The sequence below is a fragment of the Dasypus novemcinctus genome, chromosome 18 (assembly GCF_030445035.2).
Source record: "Dasypus novemcinctus isolate mDasNov1 chromosome 18, mDasNov1.1.hap2, whole genome shotgun sequence".
Taxonomy (NCBI): domain Eukaryota; kingdom Metazoa; phylum Chordata; class Mammalia; order Cingulata; family Dasypodidae; genus Dasypus; species Dasypus novemcinctus.
In genome coordinates, this window is record NC_080690.1 from 59,966,389 (window position 1) to 59,991,647 (window position 25,259).

At 51.5% G+C, this 25,259-nt stretch overlaps 2 protein-coding genes and 1 long non-coding RNA gene across 5 annotated transcripts in view; 2 read left to right on the forward strand and 1 right to left on the reverse strand.

The window, feature by feature from the left end:
- Positions 1-13,824, forward strand: part of SUPT5H (SPT5 homolog, DSIF elongation factor subunit) — a 26,806-nt gene extending 12,982 nt beyond the window's left edge. For both annotated transcript variants that reach the window (XM_058280235.1, XM_058280234.2), the window contains 20 exons: positions 874-1,125; positions 2,309-2,398; positions 2,497-2,567; positions 4,004-4,109; positions 4,348-4,441; positions 4,531-4,667; positions 5,479-5,634; positions 5,713-5,859; positions 6,665-6,811; positions 6,908-7,033; positions 7,606-7,690; positions 8,047-8,166; positions 8,247-8,349; positions 8,433-8,560; positions 8,656-8,761; positions 9,206-9,364; positions 9,481-9,649; positions 9,765-9,968; positions 13,214-13,309; positions 13,395-13,824. In XM_058280235.1, coding sequence (XP_058136218.1) covers positions 874-1,125; positions 2,309-2,398; positions 2,497-2,567; positions 4,004-4,109; positions 4,348-4,441; positions 4,531-4,667; positions 5,479-5,634; positions 5,713-5,859; positions 6,665-6,811; positions 6,908-7,033; positions 7,606-7,690; positions 8,047-8,166; positions 8,247-8,349; positions 8,433-8,560; positions 8,656-8,761; positions 9,206-9,364; positions 9,481-9,649; positions 9,765-9,968; positions 13,214-13,309; positions 13,395-13,538 — 2,640 coding nt within the window. In that variant the 3' untranslated portion in view covers positions 13,539-13,824. The remainder of the gene's footprint in view (positions 1-873; positions 1,126-2,308; positions 2,399-2,496; positions 2,568-4,003; positions 4,110-4,347; positions 4,442-4,530; positions 4,668-5,478; positions 5,635-5,712; positions 5,860-6,664; positions 6,812-6,907; positions 7,034-7,605; positions 7,691-8,046; positions 8,167-8,246; positions 8,350-8,432; positions 8,561-8,655; positions 8,762-9,205; positions 9,365-9,480; positions 9,650-9,764; positions 9,969-13,213; positions 13,310-13,394) is intronic.
- Positions 10,816-14,826, reverse strand: LOC131274347 (uncharacterized). Its single transcript, XR_009181582.2, has 2 exons — positions 14,650-14,826; positions 10,816-11,433 (listed from the first exon to the last, which is right to left on the reverse strand). It is a non-coding gene; the product is annotated as an uncharacterized lncRNA (long non-coding RNA).
- Positions 14,801-24,782, forward strand: TIMM50 (translocase of inner mitochondrial membrane 50). Of its 2 annotated transcripts, none has more exons than XM_023585472.3 (11): positions 14,801-15,413; positions 16,283-16,433; positions 16,948-16,979; positions 17,197-17,218; positions 19,138-19,196; positions 19,282-19,401; positions 19,827-19,931; positions 20,026-20,124; positions 22,910-23,066; positions 23,402-23,498; positions 24,512-24,782. In XM_023585472.3, exons 1-11 carry the CDS (start codon positions 15,306-15,308, stop codon positions 24,765-24,767), a joined length of 1,206 nt encoding a protein of 401 aa, XP_023441240.1. In that variant the 5' UTR covers positions 14,801-15,305; the 3' UTR covers positions 24,768-24,782. The 2 variants fall into 2 exon arrangements, with proteins under 2 accessions (XP_023441240.1, XP_004481509.1); XM_004481452.5 differs by having other exon boundaries at positions 23,402-23,508; positions 24,512-24,727.
- Positions 24,783-25,259: the final 477 nt, after the last annotated feature.

A 25,259-nucleotide genomic window follows, 5' to 3' on the forward strand; every position in this document is an offset into this window, starting at 1 on the left:
TCTTCTTTGATTTATTGGTTATTTAGGAGTGTTGTTTAATTTCCACGTATTTGCAAATTTTCTAAATTTCTTATTCTATTCTGTTTAGAGAACATAGTTTATACGACTTCAATATTTTTAAACTTTGAGTTTTTTTATAGGCTAACAGCTATTTTCAAGAATCTTCCATGTGCACTTGAAGAAAGTATATTCTGCTGTTGATGGGTGGAGTGTTCTATAGATGTTTGTTATGTCTAGTTGCCTTATAGTATTGTTAAGTCTTCTATTTCTTTGTTGATGTTCTACCTGTTAATTTCATTATTGCAAGTGGTATGTTAAATCTCTTAACTATTATTGTTTAATTACCTGTTTCTCCCTTCAAGTCTGTCAGTTTCTCCCAGAGGTATTTTGGGGCTATTATTGTTAGATGCACATATGTTTATCGTTATATCCTTTTGATAGATTAACACTTTTATCTTTACAGGATGTTTTTCTTCATTTTCAATAACAATTTTTGCCTTAAAGTCTATTTTATCTGATAGTAGTAAAGCCACCCTAGCTCTTTTTGGTGCTATTTGCGTTTTCTTCAGAGCATATGTTGGATGTCTTTCACTGTCACTGTATGTAGTTTCATCACATTGTTTTTTTAACTGCTGCTTTGTATTTCGTGTTATGGTTTGAGCCATAATTTAGCCAGACCTCTTGTGGGGCATTTTTTCTTTCTAGTTTGGTTTACTAAAATAAATACCTGCAGTAATCATCCTTGTGTCCATGTTATTGTGCTGGCACATTTCTGTGGGATACACTGGTGGGAGAGGACTGCTTCATGGAGGCCATTACTGTTGCTAGTGTTTATGTCTCACCGGTTCTTCCTCCCACCTTCTCACCCTCCAGCCCCTGCAGATTAAGTCAGTAGTGGCTCCTGAGCATGTGAAGGGCTACATTTATGTGGAGGCCTATAAGCAGACCCACGTGAAGCAGGCCATTGAGGGCGTGGGCAACTTGCGGCTGGGCTACTGGAACCAGCAGATGGTGCCCATCAAGGAGATGACTGATGTGCTCAAGGTGGTGAAGGAGGTGGCCAACCTGAAACCCAAGTCCTGGGTCCGCCTCAAGCGGGGCATCTATAAGGACGACATCGCTCAGGTACCTGGGGTGGGGCGGTGGAGGGAAGGCAGGGAGGGCTCATGTCCTCCCCTCCTTTCCACCTATTCTCCCTTCTCCCCTTCCTGGTGCAGGGAACAGAACCCCATGCAGATTAGGTGAAGCAGCACCTAGGGAAACAGGATGGCATACAGACTGAGGGAGAGGACAGTGCCAGGTCTAGGAGGAAGGCAGTGGAGCAGAGAGCAGTGAAGGTTTCGAGAGCTGTTTAGACATAGAGTCAACAGACCTCAGTGATTGACTGGATGTAGGCGGTGAGAGAGAGGAATCATGGATGATGTAGGGTTTCTGGCCTGGGGGGCTGGTGGAGGAGGAGCTGGTTTGGGGAAGGGGTGATGCCTGTGTTCTGTGCACGTTCACAGGCATGTTGAGTAAAGGTCTGAAGGAGGTAGTGGAATCTTGTGGAATTCCTCAGGAAGAGTGTTTTAGGCAGGAGGAGCAGCCGAGGTGCTGTTTCATGCAGTCGGACCATGGCTGGCTGAAGCAGACTGAGTGCAGAACTACCAGGAGGTGTGCTCAGAGAGGTCCCAGGACATGGGGGCTTCTTGTAGGGGGTAGGGGCTTTGGCTTTTCCTTGAGTATGATGGGAGGGCTCTAAAGGCCATAACCTAACTTCAGTTTTAACTGGATTACTTTGTTGACTGTTGAGACTCTCGACCAGATCGGCAATGTCTGGAGACTTTTGGTTGTCATGGCTTGGGAAGGGGTGATACTGTCATCTAGAAGATAGAAACAAGAGGGGCTTTTAACATCCTACAGTGCACAGGACTGCCCCCACAACAAAGAATTAGTTGGCCCACAAGGTCGCTAGAGCTGAGGCTGAGAAGCCTTGAAATAGACTGTCTGGGGCCCCAGGCAGAAGTAGGAAGATCTGTGAGGAGGCTGCTGTCATAGTCCAGGTGGCGGGTGCTGGGGCGGGGAATGACACAGGACCAAGGACGTGGTATTAGAGGCATTAGATATTTAACTCCAGGTTGAGGGGAGTTGGCCAGACTGGGGGCAGAATTTTGGGCGCTGCTGGCTGAGGGATTTCTTTCCCATCATGTTTGTCCTTCCCCCTCCTGGCCACTCCTCGCCAGTCCTGTGTCAGGCAGGAATCAGGGAGAGGCAGGTGGGGGCTGGGCCCCAAGTCCCGCCCCTCTGATCCCGTGCCTGCCCTGCACAGGTGGATTACGTGGAGCCCAGCCAGAACACCATCTCCCTGAAGATGATTCCCCGCATCGACTATGACCGCATCAAGGCCCGCATGAGCTTGGTACAGTGGGGACTCGCTGGGGGTGGGGGTGGGACACAAAGCGTGCGAGCATTGGTGGACACATCTCCTCCCTCGCCCATGCACCTTTTCCTCCACAGAAAGATTGGTTTGCCAAAAGGAAGAAGTTCAAGCGACCACCACAGAGACTGTTTGACGCTGAGAAGATCAGGTGAGAGTGCCCTGGGGTCCCCAGGCCCTGTGGTATGGAACATACCCCTGCTTGTGCCCCCACAGGGTTAGTTTGTGAGTGGTTAGCTTCACAGTGTAGCCTCAGGTTATCTAACATCCTGGTGCCTCAGGTTCCCTCTTAGAAAGCTCGATGACGATAAACCCCTACTCCCTAGGATTGTGATGTGAATTAAGTGAGTGACTATGTCTGCCCAGAACAGTGCTCCACAGATGGGAAGTGCTTGATTAATGATGTCACCTGTTCAAATGGGATTTATTTTTATAAGGTGTCTTTCCCTGATCTCCTCCTGTTGTCTGGGCTAAAATGGGCGTTTGGAGTTCCTACCCTCAGCATGTCCCTCCTTTCCTCCCCAGATGGATAGGGGAATTAGAGCAGCCCAGGATGGGCTGGGGGCTCCAGTGAGGAGGAGATGGGGACACAAGAGCTGCCAGGGATGCTCTTCCCTCTGGTCCTGTTGTGGAACCAGTTGTGAGTCAGCCAGACAGACCTGAGTACTAGGTTTTTATTCTGAGAAAAGTTGAATTGTAGAATGTACCTTCAGATCTATACCCAAGGGCCTTTCTAATACTTGACCTAGCTGAATTGGCTCCATTTACACCACCAGTTCCTGACCAGTTACTGACTCAACTGGACCTCCCCTTACTGTATGGCAGAGGAAACCAGAGTGGACCCCCCTGCCACACCCCAGCAGGCAAAGCTGACAGAGTGCTTCAGGCCTGCTTGGTGGGCCGTGCACCTTCCCTCCCCCAGATGCATCACATGGAGAAGGCGATTGAGTGAGCAGCAAGAGGAGCTGGACCTGATCCTCCCATACGCATCCCTCTGGGGGCATGTGGAGACTTTCCCTCCCCACTCTGAAAGCAGGGTGTGGGAATGGTGTGTCCCCACCCCACGTGCAGGGTCGAGGGCTGCAACCACAGACAGATCTGGGCAGTATAGTGAAGGGCACAGGCGTGGGAGTCCAGCCCACCTGGGTTTGAATCCTGGCTTCCAAACTTGTTGGCTTGCCAAACTGGGGTATGTAGTGTGACCCCTCGGTGCTACATTCCTTTGCCTGTAAGAGAAGGGTCATACTATTGATGTCACCAGGTTTTGAGAGGTGCCATTGAGGTCATGTACATACAGCCCAGGCATGGGGTGAATGCTCTCTGATCATCAGCTGCTAGTATATCCCAGAATTCATATAACTAATAGTTAACTGAGTGCAAGTAGGGAAGGGGCAGCAGAGTACAGGGAGGTGGGAGTTGCTTTGAGTCAGGGCCTTTGGGGTTCAGGCGCCAAAATGTGTGTTGGGATGGAGTAGGTCAATCACCCTGTGGTCCTCTCCCAGCTTTGCCAGCTCAGGATGTTGGGGTACAGCAAGATTCTCTTCTTGACACTCTTCTTCTAATCTTCTCTTCCCCCCAAAATCCCAGGTCCCTAGGGGGTGACGTGGCCTCTGATGGCGACTTCCTTATCTTCGAGGGGAACCGTTACAGCCGGAAGGGCTTTCTGTTCAAGAGCTTTGCCATGTCTGCTGTGGTGAGGGTCTGGCAGGGGGAAGGCAGTGCTGGTGGTGGGAGGGTGGGGGGAGGAGCAAGCTTCCTCTCCCTCCTACAGTGCAGGCCCCAGACCATTTCTGACTGTCTTTTTCACATAATCAATTTAGGGGTGTCCCTAGGGGGGAAAAATTCTCACTGTCTCTCTGATCCACTGGCTAGGCTGTGACACTTTCTCCTTTGTCCACTTTCTCCTCCTCCCCTTGCCTCTCGGGACTCAGATCACAGAGGGTGTGAAACCTACACTCTCGGAGCTGGAGAAGTTTGAGGACCAACCGGAGGGCATCGACCTGGAGGTGGTGACTGAGAGCACAGGTATTTGGTCCCTATCCCCACCCAGGCCAAGGACGAGGCAGGAGCCTGTGGGGGCAGCCCCCCAGTCAGCCCCCTGTCTTTCTCCACAGGGAAAGAGCGAGAGCACAACTTCCAACCTGGAGACAACGTGGAGGTGTGCGAAGGCGAGCTCATCAACCTGCAGGGCAAGATCCTCAGTGTGGATGGCAACAAGATCACCATCATGCCCAAGCACGAGGACCTCAAGGTGGGTGCCCATCCTGCCTCCAGGGCTGGGGCTTGCATGGGTGCACATGAGGGACTGCTGCAGGTCTGAGAGACAGGGAATCTGAGCGTTTGGGGGCATGCATGTTCAGGTGGTGGTACCCCTGCTTACATCTCTTTACCAGGAGGGTCTGCCTAGGTCTTTCCAGTGTTTTCAGGGTATGGTGTTTGCAGGTGCCTGAGAAGGTATGCCTGCTGAGGCAGTCACATGGCGTGTCTCCAGATCAGGGTGGGCTTTGTGCAGGCATTCAGGGAAAGAGAGGTCTGGGTATGTTTCTGGGGGCCTGGTGTGTGGGTCTTGTCTGTCTCTAGGAGACTGCTGGGAGCATGTGTCTTTGGGTGGCTGGGCTTGTGTATACATGGGGTATCTGCTCACATTCCTGACCCAGGGCACCTTGCATATGGTGGGTGTTCAAATGTTTAAGGGAGGAAGAAGCATGTGTCCAAGGGCTGTACTTGTGGCTCTATCACTGAAAGGGTTGGGCTCTTGTTTTTGAAAGGGAAGGTATCTGTGTGCTGGGTTAGGGTGTGGTGTTCCCATGGGGCAGTCTGAGATAGACTTCTGTTGCTCAGATGTGTGCTCTCTCCAAGGGCTTGTCCAGGGCCAATGTCTTGTACCTGGGGCCCGGCTGTTTGATGGCTTGTCAGGTTTTAGGTAGTCTGTGGGGAAATGGTGTGAATCTGAAATGGGCCCTGACCAGGACCTTTTCTGAAAACATAAGTGAATTTGGGAGGGGTTGAGTTGTGATGGCCTCCTGTCACTTACTCTTTTGTTCCTGTCCCTCATCCCCCAGGACATGCTGGAGTTCCCAGCCCAGGAACTTCGGAAATACTTCAAGATGGGGGACCATGTGAAAGTGATTGCTGGCCGATTTGAGGGTGACACAGGCCTTATTGTGCGGGTAGAGGAGAACTTCGTCATCCTCTTCTCTGACCTCACCATGCATGAAGTAGGTTGTAGGGGAGTGGGGGGCATGTATGCCTAGAGGAAACCCAGGCTGACGAGCCTGACCCCTTTCTCTCTGCAGCTGAAGGTGCTCCCCCGGGACCTGCAGCTCTGCTCAGAGACTGCATCGGGTGTGGATGTGGGGGGCCAGCATGAGTGGGGTGAGCTGGTGCAGCTAGACCCTGAGACTGTGGGCGTCATCGTGCGACTGGAGCGGGAGACCTTCCAGGTTTGTGTATTAGACTCAGTGGCTGGGGCTCACTTTGAAGGGACTTCCCTTCCCTTGGGACTTTTGTCCTAGGAGATGGTAGAGAATAGGTGAGTCTGGGTTGCAGTCCTGGCCTTGCCACTCACGGCTTTCTGATGCTGGGCAAGTGGAAAGTCGTTTGTCCTCTCTGAACCTCAGCTTCACAACCTTTAAAACATAGGGCTAATAGTAGCAGCTACTCCATTGGTTGTGAATGACTCCTTGAGATCACATTGCTCAAGGCTCGGGTGCTGCAGGTGCCCTCCTCCTCTTCAGCCTTTCCTTGTAGACCCGGGTGCCACAGAGCATAGTGCTAAGGACCCTGGACACTGGATTCTCATCTTGACTATGTTGCCTCCCTATTGTGACTTGCCCTCTCTGTGCCCCAGATTCCCTGTCTGAGAGACAGGTATCATGGCCGCACCCACCTCAGAGTAGGGGGGAAGGCTTTGGTGAAATGTTACCTGTGAAGAGCTTGGCATGGGGCCTGGCCCAGAGGGGGTGGTGAGTAAGGGTTAGTGTGAATTTCCTATCTTCCTACTCCCAATGCCCATCTCAGGCCCCTGGTGCTTAATCAGGGAAGGGAGTCTCCCCTCCCCAAAGGGTGTTTTTGAAGAGTGGCAACATTTTCAGTTGACACAGTATCTAGAGAGTGGCCCAGGAGTCCAATGTCCTGCAGAACCTGGGACAGTCTCCCACCAGAAAGGGTCGTCCCTGCTTAGAGAAGTCCTGCTCCATGTCACTCCCTTCCTCCCTCACCCCCCATCACTGTCACCTCCCTCTTGAGGTCCTGAACATGTATGGGAAAGTGGTGACTGTCAGGCACCAGGCTGTGACCCGGAAGAAGGACAACCGCTTTGCTGTGGCCCTGGACTCAGAACAGAACAACATCCATGTGAAAGACATCGTCAAGGTCATCGATGGCCCCCACTCGGTGAGTCCAAGCTCCTGCCCCTCAGCTGGGGTTCAAAGTATTGGGGTTGGGTGGGGTGGGGCATGGCCAAGAGAGTGCCCTCCTTTCCCACTCCAGGGCCGGGAGGGCGAGATTCGCCACCTCTTCCGCAGCTTTGCCTTCCTACACTGCAAGAAGCTGGTGGAGAATGGGGGCATGTTCGTCTGCAAGACCCGCCACTTGGTGCTGGCTGGGGGCTCAAAGGTGAGGCAGGCATAGTGGGACCCTGTCTTCAGGTACTTAGGTTGGCTCTGAGCTTCCCCAGGAGTGACAGGATTGTGTTTAATGGAAGTTAGGAGGGCAGATGTTACCATCCAGTGAAGTTTGCAGAAACGTGTGACTCATTAGGATTCTGAGCTGTTCATCAAATCATTCATTCATTCATAGTTCGTTTCTTTAAATTTAAACTTATTTTGAAATCAGGTGGGGATCTGGGTAGCAGGAACTAGTAGGTGGTCTCTTCAGGGTCTTGCTGACAGGATGACATATTCCCATGGCTTGTAGTCTTTGTGTCACTAGAGATTTAAATCCTGACTGGCCAAGTTTTAGTCCTACTTTGTAGCCAAGGAGGCCAGTGCCTTTGATCAACAGGCCTCTGAAGGCAGAGGGGCTGCAGTTCCCCCAAAGGGAAATCAAGGCATTGTCACCAGGAGAGGATGGTTGCTGGGCAGGTTCCCAAATGGAGGCAGGTAGTGTGGCCTGGGGGCTGGAGCCTGTCACCCAGGCCCTGCCTCCCCATCCCCAGCCTGCCAGTTCACTTCTTGACCCTTCCCCAGCCCCGAGATGTGACCAACTTCACCGTAGGTGGCTTTGCCCCTATGAGTCCCCGGATCAGCAGTCCCATGCACCCCAGCGCTGGAGGTGAGGGGGAGTTGGATGGGGTGTATTTGGGGGGGTAGAAGGAGGGAGAAGCTGAAAGAAAGCACTGGTTTGTTCAGCCCACATTGACTGAGTGCCTGCTCTGTGTTGGACCCTGCACCAGGTGCTTCTGGGGAGCCAGTGGTGACCGAGCTAACCCTGGGCCCTGCCATCACTGGACTTGTACACAGTCCAGGGGAGGATAGGCCCAAGCCCACACTGTGGTCAGGGCTCTGATGGGAATGCTCATGGGTCTGACGGATCCCAGAGGAGGCACCTGATTCGGCCTGGGGGGACTCAGGCCACTCAGAGGGTCCTTTGGCCCTGGGGGGAATTGAGTGACCTTTTCTGTCCCTTAGGTCAGCGTGGTGGCTTTGGCAGCCCAGGTGGTGGCGGTGGTGGCATGAGCCGGGGCCGGGGCCGGAGAGACAATGAGCTTATCGGCCAGACTGTGCGCATCTCCCAAGGACCCTACAAAGGTGATCTGTGCAGCCAGGTGGGGTCTGGGGGGGGACATGGTGAGGAGATCCCCCTGCCTGACCTCCTACTTCCCCACCAGGTTACATTGGGGTGGTGAAGGATGCCACTGAGTCCACAGCCCGCGTGGAGCTGCACTCCACCTGCCAGACCATCTCTGTAGACCGTCAGCGGCTCACCACGGTGTACGGCTGGGCCAGGAAAGGGCCGCGATGGGGTTGTTGGGCCGTGAGAGGACCCTGCTCACCTCTTTGCTCTCTGTCCACAGGGGCTCACGGCGCCCAGGTGGCATGACTTCGACCTATGGGCGGACACCCATGTATGGCTCCCAGACGCCCATGTATGGCTCTGGTTCCCGCACACCCATGTATGGCTCGCAGACTCCTCTCCAGGATGGTGTGTGCTTCTTGAGAACAGGAAGAGTGGTATGGGGGCATCTGAAGATGGGACAGAAGAGATGGTCACGTGCCTCTCCTCTCTCCCTGTTCCAGGCAGCCGCACCCCACATTACGGCTCGCAGACACCCCTGCATGATGGCAGCCGCACTCCTGCTCAGAGTGGGGCCTGGGACCCCAACAACCCTAACACGCCATCCCGGTGAGGGCCAGAAGCTGGTGCAGGGTGGGGTCTGTGTGCTGGTGTGTGAAGGGCTATGCTGGAGGTTCTGGGAGCCTTCTTTTACTTCAGAGTTAAGCAGAAATGGCACAGATCTGCTCTGGCCCACCTGGAATGCTCTGCTCCCAGTCCCTGGCTGGTCCATGTGAAGGAGGACACATGACTTGGGGGTGGCAAATTGGGTTTCACTCCATCCCCAGCCACAGTAGCGTGCTGTGGTTAAGACCTGGCTTGGAGATGGCTGCCTGGGTTGTGCAGCCATAGGCATGCAGCCTTATCTCAGGCCTAATCTCCATGTCACACTTCTCTCAGCTGCAAAATGGAGATCACCTCAGCAACTCCTCTGGTGGGGCTGTTGTGAGGACATAAGCATCTGCTGCATTGTTATCACCATAGTCATCTCCAACCAATCTCTCTCCCCCAAAGGGCCGAGGAAGAGTATGAATACGCCTTCGATGATGAGCCCACCCCATCTCCACAGGCCTATGGAGGAACCCCCAATCCCCAAACACCTGGCTACCCAGACCCCTCGTCCCCACAGGTCAACCCACAGTACAACCCACAGACACCAGGGACGCCGGCCATGTGAGTCCACCAGCGTGAGCCCCGTCAGCCCTTGCACAGCCACTCTCCCCACTGTCACCACTCCCTTCACCCCACCCCATTCTTAACAAATGCCTCTTTTTTCTTTATCTCTGTAGGTACAACACAGACCAGTTCTCACCCTATGCCGCCCCCTCCCCACAAGGCTCCTACCAGCCGAGCCCCAGCCCCCAGAGCTACCACCAGGTGGCACCGAGCCCAGCAGGCTACCAGAACACCCACTCCCCAGCCAGCTATCACCCCACACCCTCGCCCATGGCCTATCAGGTACCGGTCAGCCCCTAGACCTGAGGGTAGTGGGCTTTGGAGGGGAGCATGGGCCTGTAGGGCCACCTAGGCCAGATGATCTCTTCCCAGCTACTCTGTCCCCTTTTCCCTACAGGCCAGCCCCAGCCCAAGCCCCGTTGGCTACAGTCCGATGACACCCGGAGCCCCTTCCCCTGGTGGCTACAACCCCCACACACCAGGCTCAGGTATTGAGCAGAACTCCAGTGACTGGGTGACCACTGACATCCAAGTGAAGGTGCGGGACACCTACCTGGATACGCAGGTGGTGGGGCAGACAGGCGTCATCCGCAGCGTCACGGTATGTGGGGTCCGGGGGGTGGGTGGGTAGGTACCCTCTCACACAGTGTTCCTATTTCTGTGGTTACTTGTCCTTTTTTTTTTTAAGAGTTATTTATTTCTCCCTCCCATCCACCCCTCCCCCCCATTGTTTGCTCTCTGCGTTGATTCACTGTGTGTTCTTCTGTGTCCACTTTTATTCTCATCAGGCAGCACTGGGGATCTGTGTTTCTTTTTGTTGCATCACCTTGCTGTGTCAGCTCTCCGTGTGTGTGGCGCCAATCCTGGGCAGGCTGTGGTTTCGTATGGGGCAGCTGTCCTTGCGCAGGGGGCACCCTTACGCAGAGGCATCCCTGCATGGGCTGGCACTCCTTGTGCGCAGCAGCCCTGTGTATGGTCCAGCTCATCACACGAGCCAGGAGGCTCTGGGTACTGAACCCATGGATCTCTTATATGGTATGCAGATGCTCTATCAATTGAGCCACATCTGCTTCCCTCCACGGTAACTTTTTGACATATTCCTTTGAGAGATAATTTGGTATCATATACCAAGTGCCTCTTCTGTGTCAGGGTTGGGCATCCTGCTCCAGCCTCAGGGACTTTGCAGTCTCTTCTGTCTAGACCTCTCTTTTTTCCATTCTTTGCCTAGTTAATTCCTACCCACCCTTCAGAGAAGCACATCCTAGGCTATGTCAGGTCTGTCTTTTACAGGCTGTCTTAAGACCACATTAGTCTTTATGTTATCTGTCATAGCTTAAAGTGTACATTTGCATGGTTTTTAAAATTATGTATCCTGTATTTTATTCCTAAGAAGATACCCCAGTTACTCAGTGAAGGCCTGGCACCTAGTTGGCCTTCCAATTAATACATTTAATAATTAAGGTTTTTTTTATTTGTAAAGAAGTTTTAGATTACATAAATGTTACATAAAAAAATGTTACATATGCCCAGCTCCCTCCCTCTCACACACTTTTCCACTTTAACAACATCCTTCATTAGTGTGGTACATTTGTTATAATTGATGTACTAACCATGTACTACAGTTGACATTGTAGTTTATATACTTTGTCCTGCACAATTTTGTAAGTTATGACAAAATATATAATGGCCTGTCTCTGTCACTGCAATGTCATGCAGGACAAAGCCAATGTCCTGAAAATGCCCCCATATTACACCTGTTCTTCCCTCTCCCATCCTTCAAACGCTCTGGTGGCCACTGCCTTTACATTAATGATACTAGATCTTCCATTGTTAGAATAATAACAAGTCTATAGTAGAATAATAAGTATTTTAGTCCATTGTTCATTCCCCAGTCTTGAGGATTTGGGGATGGTGGTGGCCACTCTGCTTCTAATTGAGAGGGCTTAGGTCCCATGGGGCAGATGGATGGAGCTTTCTCGCTTGCAGTTGTAGACACTCTCTGTTCCTTAGTATGGATGTTGTCTGTCATAATCTCCTTGTTAGTTGTCCTGGGTGAGTCCAGTGAACTGGAGGGTAGGTAATTGCAATTCTGCTGAAATTCAGGGCTCAACTGGCACATGGACGGATCAAAGAGTTTATCAAGGATAGTGCTAATTATGGGTTCAAATAAAAGAGTCAGAAGAGCCATGTGTAAAGAACCTATGAGTCTTAACTCTGTTACAATGAGGAACATAATTCCAAAGTAGGGCCCCCTGACAGGGTGCCGAATTCCTGAACTGTCTGCCCTGCTTATAGGTTCTGGGTATCTCTAGAGGCCTCAGGAGCCCTGCTATTTGAGGCACTGTTTATTGTGATAGTCAGTGAGATCCTGCTGACATTTGAATAAGTGTAACCTCTGGAATGACCTCCTGACTGCTTTGAAGTCTCTTAGTGTTAAAAACTCACTTGTATTTACCATTTTCACCTTTTTAGTCAAGGTATTTTTCCAGAAGCATTATTAGTTGGTGCTTGGTAATAATCCCTTGGTGCAAGGGAGGCTCATCCCTGGGAGTCATGTCCCATGCTGGGATGGTGGGGGACAGGTAGTGTGTTTATATGCTGTGTTTGGCTTAGAGAGTCCACATTTGAGCATCAAGGAGGCTTTCAGGAGGTAACTCTTAGGCAGTATATAATACTAGGCTAAGTTTTAATTTCATGAGAAAAAGTTCATCAGTATAATTATCAATGTCAAGGGCCTGGCATAATGGTCTGTCTTCCTTCACTAGACATAATATTAATTTAATTAAGTTAATAGCAGAGACCAAGGCAGCCCCAGGCCCTGCCCTCACAGTTCAGTGGGAGAGACAGACATGTGCCCAGACAGTGACATCCCAGAGTTGTCAAGGTTATCAGTGGGAACCCTGAAAAGGCAATTCATTTAACTCTGGGGGGTATCTGGGAGGCTTCCTGAGAAGGTGTATTCTGAGCTGAGACCTAAAGAATGAATACAAGTAAGCCAGGAAAAAAGGCTGAGGTGGGGGGGTGGGGGTGGGGAGGGATGTAAGTCTGGGCAAAGAGGTTAAATGTGTTCCAGGTAAAGGGAATTACATGCGGAGATCTGGAGGTAAGGGGAAGCCAAGCACATATGGGGAATTGAAGTAAGTTCATTGTGCCTGGAACATAAAGAGCCCAGGGAGATGGTGAGAGGAGAGGATAGACAAGTGGCTAAGACCAGGTTATGTCCCAGCATGGGGATCCTGGACTGTGTCCTGAGGGCACCAGGGAGTTGTTGGAGGAATTTAAACAGGGGAGTGGCGGAATCAGGGTGGTGGTTTGGTGATGACTCTTCTGTGCTGCCTGTCGGGATGGATTGGGAGTGGTGAGATAAGGGGCTGCACCACTCTGGTGCCATGCGGAGGTGGGGGGGTGGGGAGAGCACCAGAAGGTTGACTGGGTAGGCATCAGAGCTGCAGGCTTCCTGGGGAGGGAGGTGATCAAGATGAAGTCCAGAGCTCTGGCTGGGGACTAGGGATCGTAGGGGTGGCCCTGAGACAGGGCCGTGGGAGAGCTGTTGTAGGGAATTGCTGAGGCTAGTTTTGGGGGCATAAAGGGTCAAGTGCCCAAGAAGCAGTTTTCCCTTTTGACTCTGATGCTGCCCTTATCCAGGCTCCCTTCCCCACCCATCCTCACACACCACTGGTCTCAGGCCTTGAAACTTGGCCTAGTCTTGCCCTTTCCTGCTCTCTTCACCTTGGGGGAAATGACTTTACTTCTCAGCATGAGTCCCGAGCCTCTGTGTCTCCTGGAGTGTGGGTCTCAGCCCTGTGTTGGGTGCAGAGCACACTGACCAGGCTGTTCCTACCCCAGGGAGGAATGTGCTCCGTGTACCTGAAGGATAGTGAGAAGGTCGTCAGCATCTCCAGTGAGCACCTGGAGCCCATCACCCCCACCAAGAACAACAAGGTAAGGGCATTGGGTGGGCTGGGGTGGGGGGGGTGGGCAGAGGGCTGCTGACTTGGGATCCTGACCCCATGCTCCCCCCCACCAGGTGAAGGTCATCCTGGGTGAGGATCGGGAAGCCACAGGTGTCCTACTGAGCATTGATGGTGAGGATGGCATTGTCCGCATGGACCTTGACGAGCAGCTCAAGATCCTCAACCTCCGCTTCCTGGGGAAGCTCCTGGAGGCCTAAGGCAGGCAGTGGTGGACTTGGCAGATACTTGGCAGGTGAAGAATGTCCCTCCTTCCTTCCCTGGCCCTTGGCTCTGACACAGGATCCTGGGGCTGGGGCAGGACTGGGCTGTTTGGTCAGGGTTACCTTTCTTTTACTTGCTGGGTTCCCATCTCCTTCCTTCCTGATGTCGGGTGGAAATCAGAGCAGAGTCTGGCAGAGGGTCCCCATCTTCCTGTATCTCCCTTGCCCTCAGCTTGTTTTTTGTGTTATGGTCTTTGAATAAAAAGAAGCTGTTTGGTCAAAAGTCCTGTGTCTGTGTCTTTTGGTTTGAAAGTGGGGTCACTTGTAGACCCCACTCTTCCTTCCGTGCTGTGTAGTCTTAGGCAAGTGACTTTGGGTCCTTCCTACATCTCAGTTTCCCCATCTAGAAAGTAATGATAGTGCCTACCCCACAGGGCTCTTTAGAAAAATGTGTGAGAAAACATCCAGAAAGGGATTGTTAGAACAGACCCTGCCATGTGACTGAGAAAATTACACCTTACTCAGGCATGCAAAATCGTGACAGTAGCTCTCGGGAAACTTCCAGATTCCTCAATGGTGCAAAATACAACACACAGTGGTCCTTTGGTCTCTTGAGCTCTGATAGCAGGGACACCAGAATTGGTGTCGCTTGTCTGATGGTTGGGGGTGAAGTAGGGGATCAGTGTAGAAAATAGGGCTTAGTAACTTGAGCCTCCTTCACTTTCCTCATTTGATAATCATGTCTTTTTAAAAATATAAAATATTTCAGATGTTCTGAAAGATACAGGATACCAGGAGCGCCCATGTTCCACCACCCAGTTGAAGAAACACTATGTGCCTGATTAGGACTCACTTTAGCAGCACCCTCAATACATTCCTCTCACTCTCCAGAGATAATCACAATTCTGAACTCAATGTTTTTCCTGTGACATACATTTACTACTTCAGTATTTACCCCTAAATGTTATATGGTAACTTGGCATGTTTTAAAAGTCTACATAAGAGGTACCAAACTGTTTTTGCTCAAAAATTTTTGAGGGGAGAAAAAAAAAAAAAAGAGGGAGACTCATCTGTGACTACTGTGGCCTCTAATTCATTGATTTCTCACCTCTCTGTACGCTGGACCCGGCCGCTGCTCCTTTGCTGAGCCCCAGATGAGGGAAATGGCTGGCTCTCAAAATTTCAGACCCGTTACAGGAAACGCAACGGAAGGAGGGCAAGTGGCCCCCGCGAACGGCAGAGTAAGATTCCTGTCTCCCAGCTCCATGTGAGGAAGGAGTGAGCGCCGGCTCACTCGCCCGCTTTCCGGGCCTCAGTTTCCACGTCTGACCGCTGGAAGGAGCAGGCAGACCCTCTGATTGCGAGAAGGGCTACGGGACTCTCGGCTGTTCGCTTTCTGGACAGACCAGGCAGCCATTAGGATAACCTTGGCGGATGGACCCTTCATAAGGCCTCAGCTTTACCTCTGAGCAGAGGGTGTGACCCGTGTCCCCGCCACGTCCTGATGCAGAGAGGGCTGCGGCGTCGGGTGACTTTGTATCCTAGTTGGCGGGTCCCGGGCAAGCCACGAGAACGGCCTGAGGCGAACCGTGTGCGGCAATTCGCTCACAAATTTTTGGCTCTCTCGGGCTTCCGTCCACAAATCTTTGGCTCTCTCGGGCTTCCGTCCACCTGCCCTTCCCCTGGGCATCCATTGGCCACGACCGTGGCTCGGGGTGGGCGGAAAGAGAGAGAGTGGGCGGGGCCGTGTGACGTCGACGCAAGATGGCGGCCTCGGCGGCCCTGTTCTCGCGCCTGTGGAGCGGTCTCCGGCTCGGCGCGCGGGGACTGTGCACGAGGCTGGCGACGCCGCCCCCCCGGGCCCCGGACCAGGTGAGTGGGACGGGAGTGGCGCTCCGCGTGCGGGCGCCCCTTCCCGGGACTCCGGACGGGATACTGCCGCTCAGGGCTTCTGGGACACCGCCCCTCTGGAAGCTGAATGGAATGTCGCCGCGGCCGTCTGTCTTCCGGGGCGCTTTCCTGCCTCCTGGAGCAGACAGAGCTTGTTCCCCTGGTCGGGATGCTGGGGCCCAAATGCATCCTCGGGACCCCCATTCCTACCCACGTGGGCGCCGGATAAGGGGGTCACCTGCTGGTCCCCATCTCTGCGTGCTCAGGTAATATTTGAGGGGAAGGGACCCGGGACCCTAGGGTCCCAACCTGGCTTTGTGGGGTAAGTACTTTTTCCCCGTTTGTGTTGGAGAGGGACGGTGGGTGTTCGGGCTTCCAACTCTACCTGCCTCCATGTTGACGGAGAGCCAGCCGTTCAGATTTCCAGGCCTATAACTTCCGTGTCCTACCACTCCCAAGACCCAGGCAAACGGATTGCCCCCTCCCCACGCTCTCTACTAACTGCTTCCTCCCATTCCCTTTCCTTGTTCTGCTACCACAGCCCCATTCTTCTGGACCTCCTAGTGCCCAGCCCCTTGATGTATTCTCTTCCCTGCCCTGCGTTTCTGAGCTCCACGCCCTCCAGCCCTCCAGTTCTGTTGCCTCCGGGATCCAGGCTCCTGACAGCCTAGTTCTTGATCCTGCTGACCTCTCCCAGCTTGCACTGCCCGGAACACGTTGCCCCAGGGGCAGCATTGTGTGTGCTTGCTTCCTGGCTTCAAATCTTGCTTTTTCTCAGAGACCAGGATGCCCCATCCACCCTGGCCTTCTCCCTCTTCTCTCATGGCTGACCTGCCTCCTTTCAACTGCAGGCTGTGGAGCTCGGGAGCCGTGGGAACGTCCAGGCTCAGGGGTCACAACAGCATCGAGGCTCAGAGGGTCCCAGTTACGCCAAGAAAGTTGCACTGTGGCTCGCTGGGCTGCTTGGAGCTGGTGGGACCGTGAGCGTTGTCTATATTTTCGGTGAGAGACACACCCCTGTCTCCTAACTTTTTCTTGGCTTCCCATTGCACCATCAACCTCCCCCTCAAGAGTTTCACTTATTTTCATTCACCGACTCCTTTCTCAGTAAGACAGGCAGCTAGGACACCTACCTCAGAAAGGGGGAAGTCACCTTTCTTCTTTCTGACTCCTGTGCTCAAGTTTCTACTTTTTCTAGTTGGTTCCTGCACCAGGCTATAAGGAGCCAATCAGAGGAGGGGAAGATGGGAAAGAATAGGCCTGGATCAGCCTCCTAAGCCTCTTCCCTCAGGACCAGCACTTCACTTAGCCCCTTTTTCTCAGAGAGGCAGGAGTCCAGACCTCCACAAACCCACAAACCCAGGAAACTATGCCTCTGATCCTCTTCCCTCAGACCCAGGGTCCAAGCTCCCAGTCCTCTTCTCAAAACCCAAGAATCCAGGCCCCTTCCCACTCTTCCCTCAGGACCCAGGAGACCAGGCCCCAATTTCTCTCATTCATCCTATCTGCTTTGCAGGAAACAACTCTGTGGATGAAACTGGTGCAAAGGTGAGGGGGGAAGAGACCCAGATGCCTTGCCAGGAGCCCCATCCCTTGGGCATGAGGGTGGTTCTCTGGTCTGCTCAGGCTCATTTCTTGTCTGGGGTGAGCCTCTCCTTCCCAGGGACCTTTGCCTACCCCTGTTAAGGGCCTAGAGATTCCTTTTCTGGGTGTGATGTTGTTCTGCCTCTGTCACCCCAAGTCCCCATTTTCTCTTACCTTCCAGATCCCCGATGAGTTCGACAATGGTGAGTAAACTCTGCTGTTTCCAGGGATGTAGCCTACCCCACGTGGTGCCTTCCGGCCCCTCCTCCTTTAGTTGGGAGGCGGGGAGTCAGCAGCTGGATGGTTTTGCAGGGAGGGGCATTACAAAGTCCTAGTCCGCTTTCCTTGTCCCTCAGCCCAGGAGCAGATGGTCAGGGACAGATGGGGGAGGGGACATGGGGGGCTTGGAGAGGCCAGACACATGGCTCCCTCTGCCTTAGAGCTGAACATCTGCACTCCCTAACGACCACCTCTTTTACAACAGCCTCCTCTTTTTCTACCAGTCCCCTATCCATTTACTCCTCATCTCCAGAACAATGCTTCCCTCTTCCCTCCTCTTCTGGCTAATCAGCTTTTTGGTGGGAGTTTTGACAAATTGGATAGTAGAGAGAAGTTGTCGTTTCCTGTCACACTTGGTCCTTCCCAAGAGAAAAATAAAATTGGCAGATCCCAAAAGCCACCTGTGTGTGCTGCAGAAGTTTATAGATGAGCATGTTGATATATATTGATTGTTTTAAACTGGGGAAGGGATAAATATGCTGTTTTAAACTGGGAAGTTGTAGAATTATAGTGGTTTTTAAAAAAGCAATATACTGATTTAAATTGGGCAGGTAGATCTATGTTTAAGGTGTGTATATATGTGTGCTTGCTTAACTAGTTTCAATTTCGTAATTTTTGAAAAGGGAGACCTGTAAGTAGTAGTTTAACTGGACTAAACATACTATACTGAAGTAGGCAGTTGTGTAAGTTTATTGTTTCAAACTGGATTCAGTGTATCCATTTAAAGCAGGATGTTTCTATTAATACCTTGACACTACTGATACGCTAGACTGGATAATTTTTTGTTGTGGGGGACTATTCTGTGCATTTGAGGTTTAGCAACATCCCAGACCTCTAGGTACCAGTAGAGTGACAATCAAAAATGCCTTAGGGAAGTGGACTTGGCCCAGTGGATAGGACATCCGTCTACCACATGGGAGGTCCGCAGTTCAAACCCCGGGCCTCCTTGACCCATGTGGAGCTGGCCCACGTGCAGTGCTGATGCGTGCAAGGAGTGCCGTGCCACACGGGTGCCCCTGGCATAGGGGAGCCCCATGTGCAAGGAGTGCATCCTGTAAGGAGAGCCATCCAGCGTGAAAGAAAGTGCAGCCTGCCCAGGAATGGCGCCGCACATACGGAGAGCTGACATGGCAAGGTGACGCATCAAAAAGAAACACAGATTCCCATGCTGCTGACAACAACAGAAGCAAACATAAAGAACAACACGCAGCAAATGGACACAGAGAATAGACAACTGGGGGTGGGATATAAATAAAATAAATCTTTAAAAAAAAAATGCCTTGGGGAGCAGATATAGCTCAGTGGTTGAGCGCCTGCCTCCCATATACAAGGTCCTGGGTCCAATACTTGGTACCTCCTTAAAAAGAAAAAAAGTCTCCAGGCATTGCAAAGTGTCTCTGGGGAGCAAAACTGCTTCTGGTTGAAATGGTTTTAAAATATGCAATCTTTATATGTTTATCCTGGCTTAACTAGACATAGTATACTGGCTTAAAGTAAACACATCTGGAAGCATAGTGTTTCAGGATAGGCAGGTATAGTGGTATAACAACAGATTTCTGTATGTATTGATTTTAAGGGGGCAGGTTTATAAGCATTCTGTTTTATATCTGGGATAGCATGTGATAAAAATATTCAGTTTAAAACTGGGCTGATGAATAAATACAATTCTACCTGGCAGTTATGTCATTGTACAGCCTTCTAAACTTTTGGACCTGGAAATAAGCTTTTTCAAACCAGGTGGGTAGATAGGTTTATATCTGGTAGATAAGTAAACCCCTGATTTGTCCAGGAAGTTGAGCAGGGTCTCATCTTGGAATCCCTTTGTGCCCCACTGTTCTCTTAGATCCAGTCCTGGTACAGCAATTGCGCCGGACATACAAATATTTCAAAGATTACAGACAGGTGAGTGGGAGCCCTGGCCCAGTTTCCATCCCCTCCATCCCCAGTCACCAAGTCCCTCAGTGCCCCATTCCTTCCTTTCCCACAGATGATCATCGAGCCCACCAGCCCCTGCCTTCTCCCAGATCCTCTGCAGGAGCCATACTACCAGCCACCCTACACACTCGTCTTGGAGCTCACTGGTGTCCTCTTGCACCCCGAGTGGTCGGTGTGTCCTGGGGAAGGCAATGGGTTGGGGCCCTGAATAGAACTGGGGTGGGGGGCTGGAACTTGATGATTCAGTTAAAAGCATAGGCTCTGCAGCACATCGATCCTATGGCAGAGGTGTCACCTTTCATTACCTCACTTCCCTCAGTTGTGGAAAGGAAAAGGAAATAGTGGCAGTAACCACTGGGTAGGGTTGTCATATGCATGTTTAACACACAGTAAGTGCTGCAGAAGAGCCAGCTTTTATTACAGAACCCAACTCTGCTAGCTCACAGAGCTTCACCCAGTCTTTGTACCCCTGAACTCCTCCCCCAACAGCCAAAAGGTCAGAGGGAGAGAATGCAGATTCTGGGAAATCCTCAGGCTGGGTCTTGTCCTCTTCGGGCTCTGGGTCTTGGTATCTCACTGTCCCCACTGCCTCCCCAGCTGGCCACAGGCTGGAGGTTTAAGAAGCGCCCAGGCATTGAGACCTTGTTCCAGCAGCTTGCCCCTTTGTATGAAATCGTCATCTTTACATCGGAGACTGGCATGGTGAGGGCACAAGGGAGGGGAGGGATGGTCAATGTGGTAGGAGATCTGGGGGGCCAGGGCTCAGTCTGATCTTGTTCTTCTCACCCTACCCCAGACTGCATTTCCCCTCATCGACAGTGTGGACCCCCATGGTTTCATCTCCTATCGCCTGTTCCGGGATGCCACGCGATACATGGATGGGCATCATGTGAAGGTGCCAGGGAGTGTCATGGATGGGACTCTGGGGTCTGGAGGGCTTGGGGGGATGACATTTCTGAGGGAAGCAGGGAAAGAGGGCCCAGCACTGACCCCAGCCCCAGTCCTTTTTCTGGTTTTGCCCATGCTCTGGTATCTACTGGGTGTCTGCCAGGCCCTTCTCCCTCTCCTCCTTCCTCGGGACATGAAATGGGATCTCCTCAAAGAAGATGGTTGGGGCATGAGGGGTAGTAGGGACATGGGGTGTTTAGAAATTGTGTTTTCTCTGTGTACTGGAACTGTATTTCTGGGACTGCTTATAAATCTAATAGCTCACAGGAGACTGTTTGGGATTGGGCTGACCTGGGGTCTGACTGACAGGTTCTATTTCTGGGGGCCCAGGAGTCTGTGGGTCTGGATCCAGGTGTGCAAGGTTTCCGTTTTCTGTGTTTTTGTTTTTGTTTTTAAAGATTTTATTTATTTCTCTCCCCTCCCTCCATTGTCTGCTCTCTGTGTCCATTCACTGTTCTTCTGTGTCTGCTTGTATTCTCATTAGGTGGCTCTGGGAACCAATCCTGGGACCTTCCAGAGTGGAAGAAAGGCGATCATGCCCTTGTGCCATCTCAGCTACCTAGTCCCTTGCGTCTCTTATTATCTCTTCCCTGTGTTTTTTTTCTTTTGTTGTTGTTGCATCATTTTGCTGCTCCAGCTCTCCGCATGGGCCAGGCCTCCTGTGCAGGGCAGCACTCCTTGTGTGGGGTAGCACTCCACGTGGGCCAGCTCGCCACATGGGCCAGCTTGCCCTCACCAGAAGGCCCTGGATATTGAACCCTGGACCTCCTGTATGGTAGATGGGAGCCCAGTTGCTTGATCCACATGCATTTCCCTGTTTTTGTTGTAAGATTTATTTACTTATTTCCTCCCCCTCATTTGAGCTCGCTGTCTACTCTCTCTGTCTGTTCATTGTGTACTCATCTTCTTCAGGAGGCACTGGGAACCGAACCCAGGACATCCCATGTGGGAGGAAAGGGCTCAATCACTTGAGCCACCTCCACTCTCTGCTTGTTGTGTCTCATTGTGTCTCTGTTGCATCATCTTGTGTCATCTTGTTGCATCAACTCACTGTGCCAGCCCATTGCATCAGCTTGCTATTGGTTGTCTTCTTTAGGAGGCACAGGGAACTGAACCTGGGACCTCCCATGTGGTAGGTGGATGCCCAACTGCTTGTGCCTCATCCGCTTCCCTCTGGGTTTTTTACTGCATCTTGGTCGATCTAGGGTTCTTTGTTTTCCTTGGGGGTTCAGAAGTACATTGTTTTTATAACTACTGGACACCATTTCACCAACATTTGAGCCTGAAGATCCAGTTAAAAAGAAGCAAAGTTTTCAGATTAAGCCTAACAAAACACCCAAAACACCAAAAACATCAACAGGTATTGGAAGTAATAAATAATGATGAGCGCTCGCCATTTGCACTAATAACTTAGTGATGAGAAGAATAAATATGGTGTCACGGGTTGAAGATTAAGACTTGAGGTGAAAAATACAGAATAGAAAATTAAAAGACAAAATTTCATTTCATTTTCCTGACAGTATCAGTAATATAAAATAACGTACCATTAGGAGATAGAGAATATCAAATCACTTCTAAACCCAGTGTTTTGTGAGAGTCATTAGTGGCCAGTATGAAGTCTGTTATATTTTGGTTCATTCTAAATTAAAGTTCTCACATTTTATATGAAAATCAGAAGTTAAGACATTTACAGAAACATTAAAAGTCAGATCTGGTTCTTTTATATGGTGTTTCTTAAACTATAAATTGACCCATAGCTATTTTAACATTTACGTGTCAAAATAAGTCGCGTCAGTCCCAACCACTCTACTTAGCCTGTTACAACCCAGAACTAATTGTCTAGTAGTGTAATTGTCTGGAACCTGTACTGGCAGTTTACTTATCTACCTCTTTGTCAAGTGTTTCAGATACAGAGGTCATAGTGATAATAGATAAACTGTTGACATTTTTAGTTCTTCAGAAACAGGAGAATCCCTGTTTTCTGCTGTTTCTGTATTGTTGCATAGGAATTCAAGTCTGAAAACCAAAATTTAAGCAGGCCGTTTTTAAGGAAAGAAAGAAAAGCCCTCAGGAGAGCTCTAATACCCATTCTAAACTCACTCTTCCAAAACTGGCATTCACCAAAGTTGTCATCTCTAACACTCAGGTTTCCTTAGTCTCTGAAGCTGGAACCTGTATAGTCTGCATTCAGTTTCTTGTTCAAAGCAGGGTGGGAGTAGGGGGGCCTTGAGTTTTTTATAAACCCTCCAGGCGTATTTGATCTATTTCAGTGTCTACCAATAAGTGGAGTTCCTATTGTACATTCTGAAAAAAGAAGAGTACCTGGGTTGAGATTGAGGTGTGGCTGTCAAGTGTCTGGGTCTGCGTTCCTGTCTTTGTTTAACTCCCTGTGTGTTGCTTTAGCTCTCCCCACACCTCTGTGTCTAAGTGAGAGGTTTTCAGACCTGCAGCATAGCATGGTGTGAGGTGTTGGGTAAGTGTGCGAGGGCCCAGCTCCCTCCCCAGACCTCCTCATCAGTCTTGGTGCCTGGTGTGCGTCTGGGTGGGAATTCCAGGAGTCTGTGTGACTGGCTCCCAGGTTTCCTGGGGAGTTCAATGCCATTCATCTATGCCTGGTTCTTGGGAGGCCCCATTTGTGATGGTGTATATTTGTGTATCTTTCTCTCTCTCTCTGGGTTCCTAGCAGGGAGAGGAGGGGCTTGGGCTTTGACCTAGCTGTCACCCACTTGCAGGACATCTCGTGTCTGAATCGGGACCCAGCCCGCGTGGTAGTTGTGGACTGCAAGAAGGAAGCTTTCCGCCTACAACCCTACAATGGTGTCGCCCTGCGGCCCTGGGACGGCAACTCTGATGACCGGGTCTTGTTGGACCTGTCTGCCTTCCTCAAGAGTGAGGCTGATCCCTGACCTCTTGGCCTCTGACCCTGACCCCTTTTGACCCTCAAGGGGAATGCTAGGCACTTGTTTCTGGCTTGTTTTTCATGTAAATCTGGGCAGTTGAGATGCAGGGAGGTTCGGGAGCATCTTGGGAGTCTTTAGAAGCTTTTAGAATGTTTGGGGTGCTCCTCTGGAATGGCTTAGGAGCACTCAGGAGTGTTCAGAGAGCCCTTTCAATGTCAAGGAGTGTCCCCGGTAGCACGAACCCCACTGTCTGACCTTTACCCTTGTGGGACCTGCCTTCCTCTGACCTTCAGCCCAGCTGACCCCCTCCTGTTGTGCCCACAGCCATTGCACTGAACGGTGTGGAGGACGTCCGGACGGTGCTGGAGCACTACGCACTGGAGGATGACCCACTCGAGGCTTTCAAACAGCGGCAAAGCCGGTTAGAGCAGGTGGGGGCTGCAGATCCCCAGGCGAGTGGGGGACAGTGTATTGGTTCCTGAAGCTCCCTGAAGGAGGGGTCCTGAGTCAGCCTGTCTCCTCTCTCCCTGGTTGGCTGGGCAAATGCCTTGTCGTCTTTGCCTTGTTGTCTGTAACCTGGGGGATATGACACGACCTGTCTCACAGAGTTTTAATGGGGGAGGAATTGATCCTGCAGCCTGTTCTGAGAACAGGAGGTAGGAAGCACCAAGCATGTGAGTTACGTCTGGATGAGGGGTCTTCCTTGACGGTCTCGAGCAGGTCTGGGGGCCCTGGTTATTTCTGGAGGTCAACTGTGGGTCCGGGTCAGATGTGGTAAGAGGGATCCTGGGGACGTGGGGGTAAGGCCCAAGGATAAGAACTCCAGAGAGGAGTTTGGATGGTCTTGGTGGGTCCCTGGTAATTTTGAAAGTAGGGCTGAGAGTATGAGTCGAGTTGGGGAAGAGATTCTCAGGGGTCTAGATTGAGGTTGACCAGATTCTGGGTTGGGTTCCTGGGGCTGGGGCTAGAGCCCCAAGTACCCAGAAATGGGCTTCCCCACCCATATCTAGGCAGGTATCATGGGATGTGAAGTTGGGTGCCAGGGGCAGAGGGCCCTGAGGTTTGGGCTTGGGATCTCACCAGCATCCAGACTGAGGTAATAGGGTCTGTGTTAGGTTCCCAGGGTTCATGGGAGGGGTCCCTGGCATCTGGGGAAGGGGATCATGAGAGTTTGGGACCTGAGAAGCTTCTGATGCTCAGGACTGGAGACTCTGATTTCCTAGGGTCCTGCAGCTCAGAACTGGCCCTTGTGAGGCTCTGGGCTGGGTCTCTGGGGGCCTCATGTATGGACTGGTGTCCTGGGAAGTCAGAACAAGGCATCTCAGCTGGACAGAAGGGTGGCCCCTGGGCTAAGGTCTGAGGACCGGGGAGTCTGGGAGGAGGCTCTACCCACCTGACTGACCTTCCCCTCATTCATCTGTCTGCCCGCCCCAGGAGGAGCAGCAGCGCCTCGCTGAGCTCTCCAAGTCCAGCAAGCAGAACCTCTTCTTCAGCTCTCTCACCAGCCGCTTGTGGCCTCGCTCCAAACAACCCTGATCCTTGGGCCTCCTCAAACTCAGTGCCTGGGCCCAGGGCCCCAGGCCCCATTTCTTCCAGACCCATGGCTTGGGCAGCCGCATGTCCAATAAAGTCCATCTCAAGATACCACAACTCCTGTGTTCAGAGTTTCCAGATGGGGGCATTGGGGTGAAGTCACCCTCTCCCAGTGGCTGTTCAGTTACCAAGGACAGACAGCGTGGGTCCTTTGTTGGTTTTTAACCCTGGCCTGGGATTCTGAGAACCTGGGTTTGTGCTCTGGCTCTATCTTCGTGTTGCATGTTCTGAAAAAAGTTATCTCCCCCTCTGGTCCCAGGTTCCCCATCTGTGGAAAAGAAAAGAGCAACAGGGTTGAAAGACAGGTGGCCTGCAGGCTGCTGTGTGAATATGTGAAGTGTGGGCTCTGGGGGACTGAAGAAGGCAGCTGTTGCTCAGTTCCAACGAGCTGTGACCCTGTGGGCAGTGGACCTAGAGTTGCTTGATCTTCTGGTTTTTCAGTAGAAGCCAGAAATTGGGATTTGTATATTAAATTCCTTAATTATTATTTTTTTAATTAAAAAAAATTTTTTTTTGAGGTACTGGAATCAGAAATTGAACCTGGGACCTCATATGTAGGAAGCTGTCACTCAACCACTGAGCCACATCA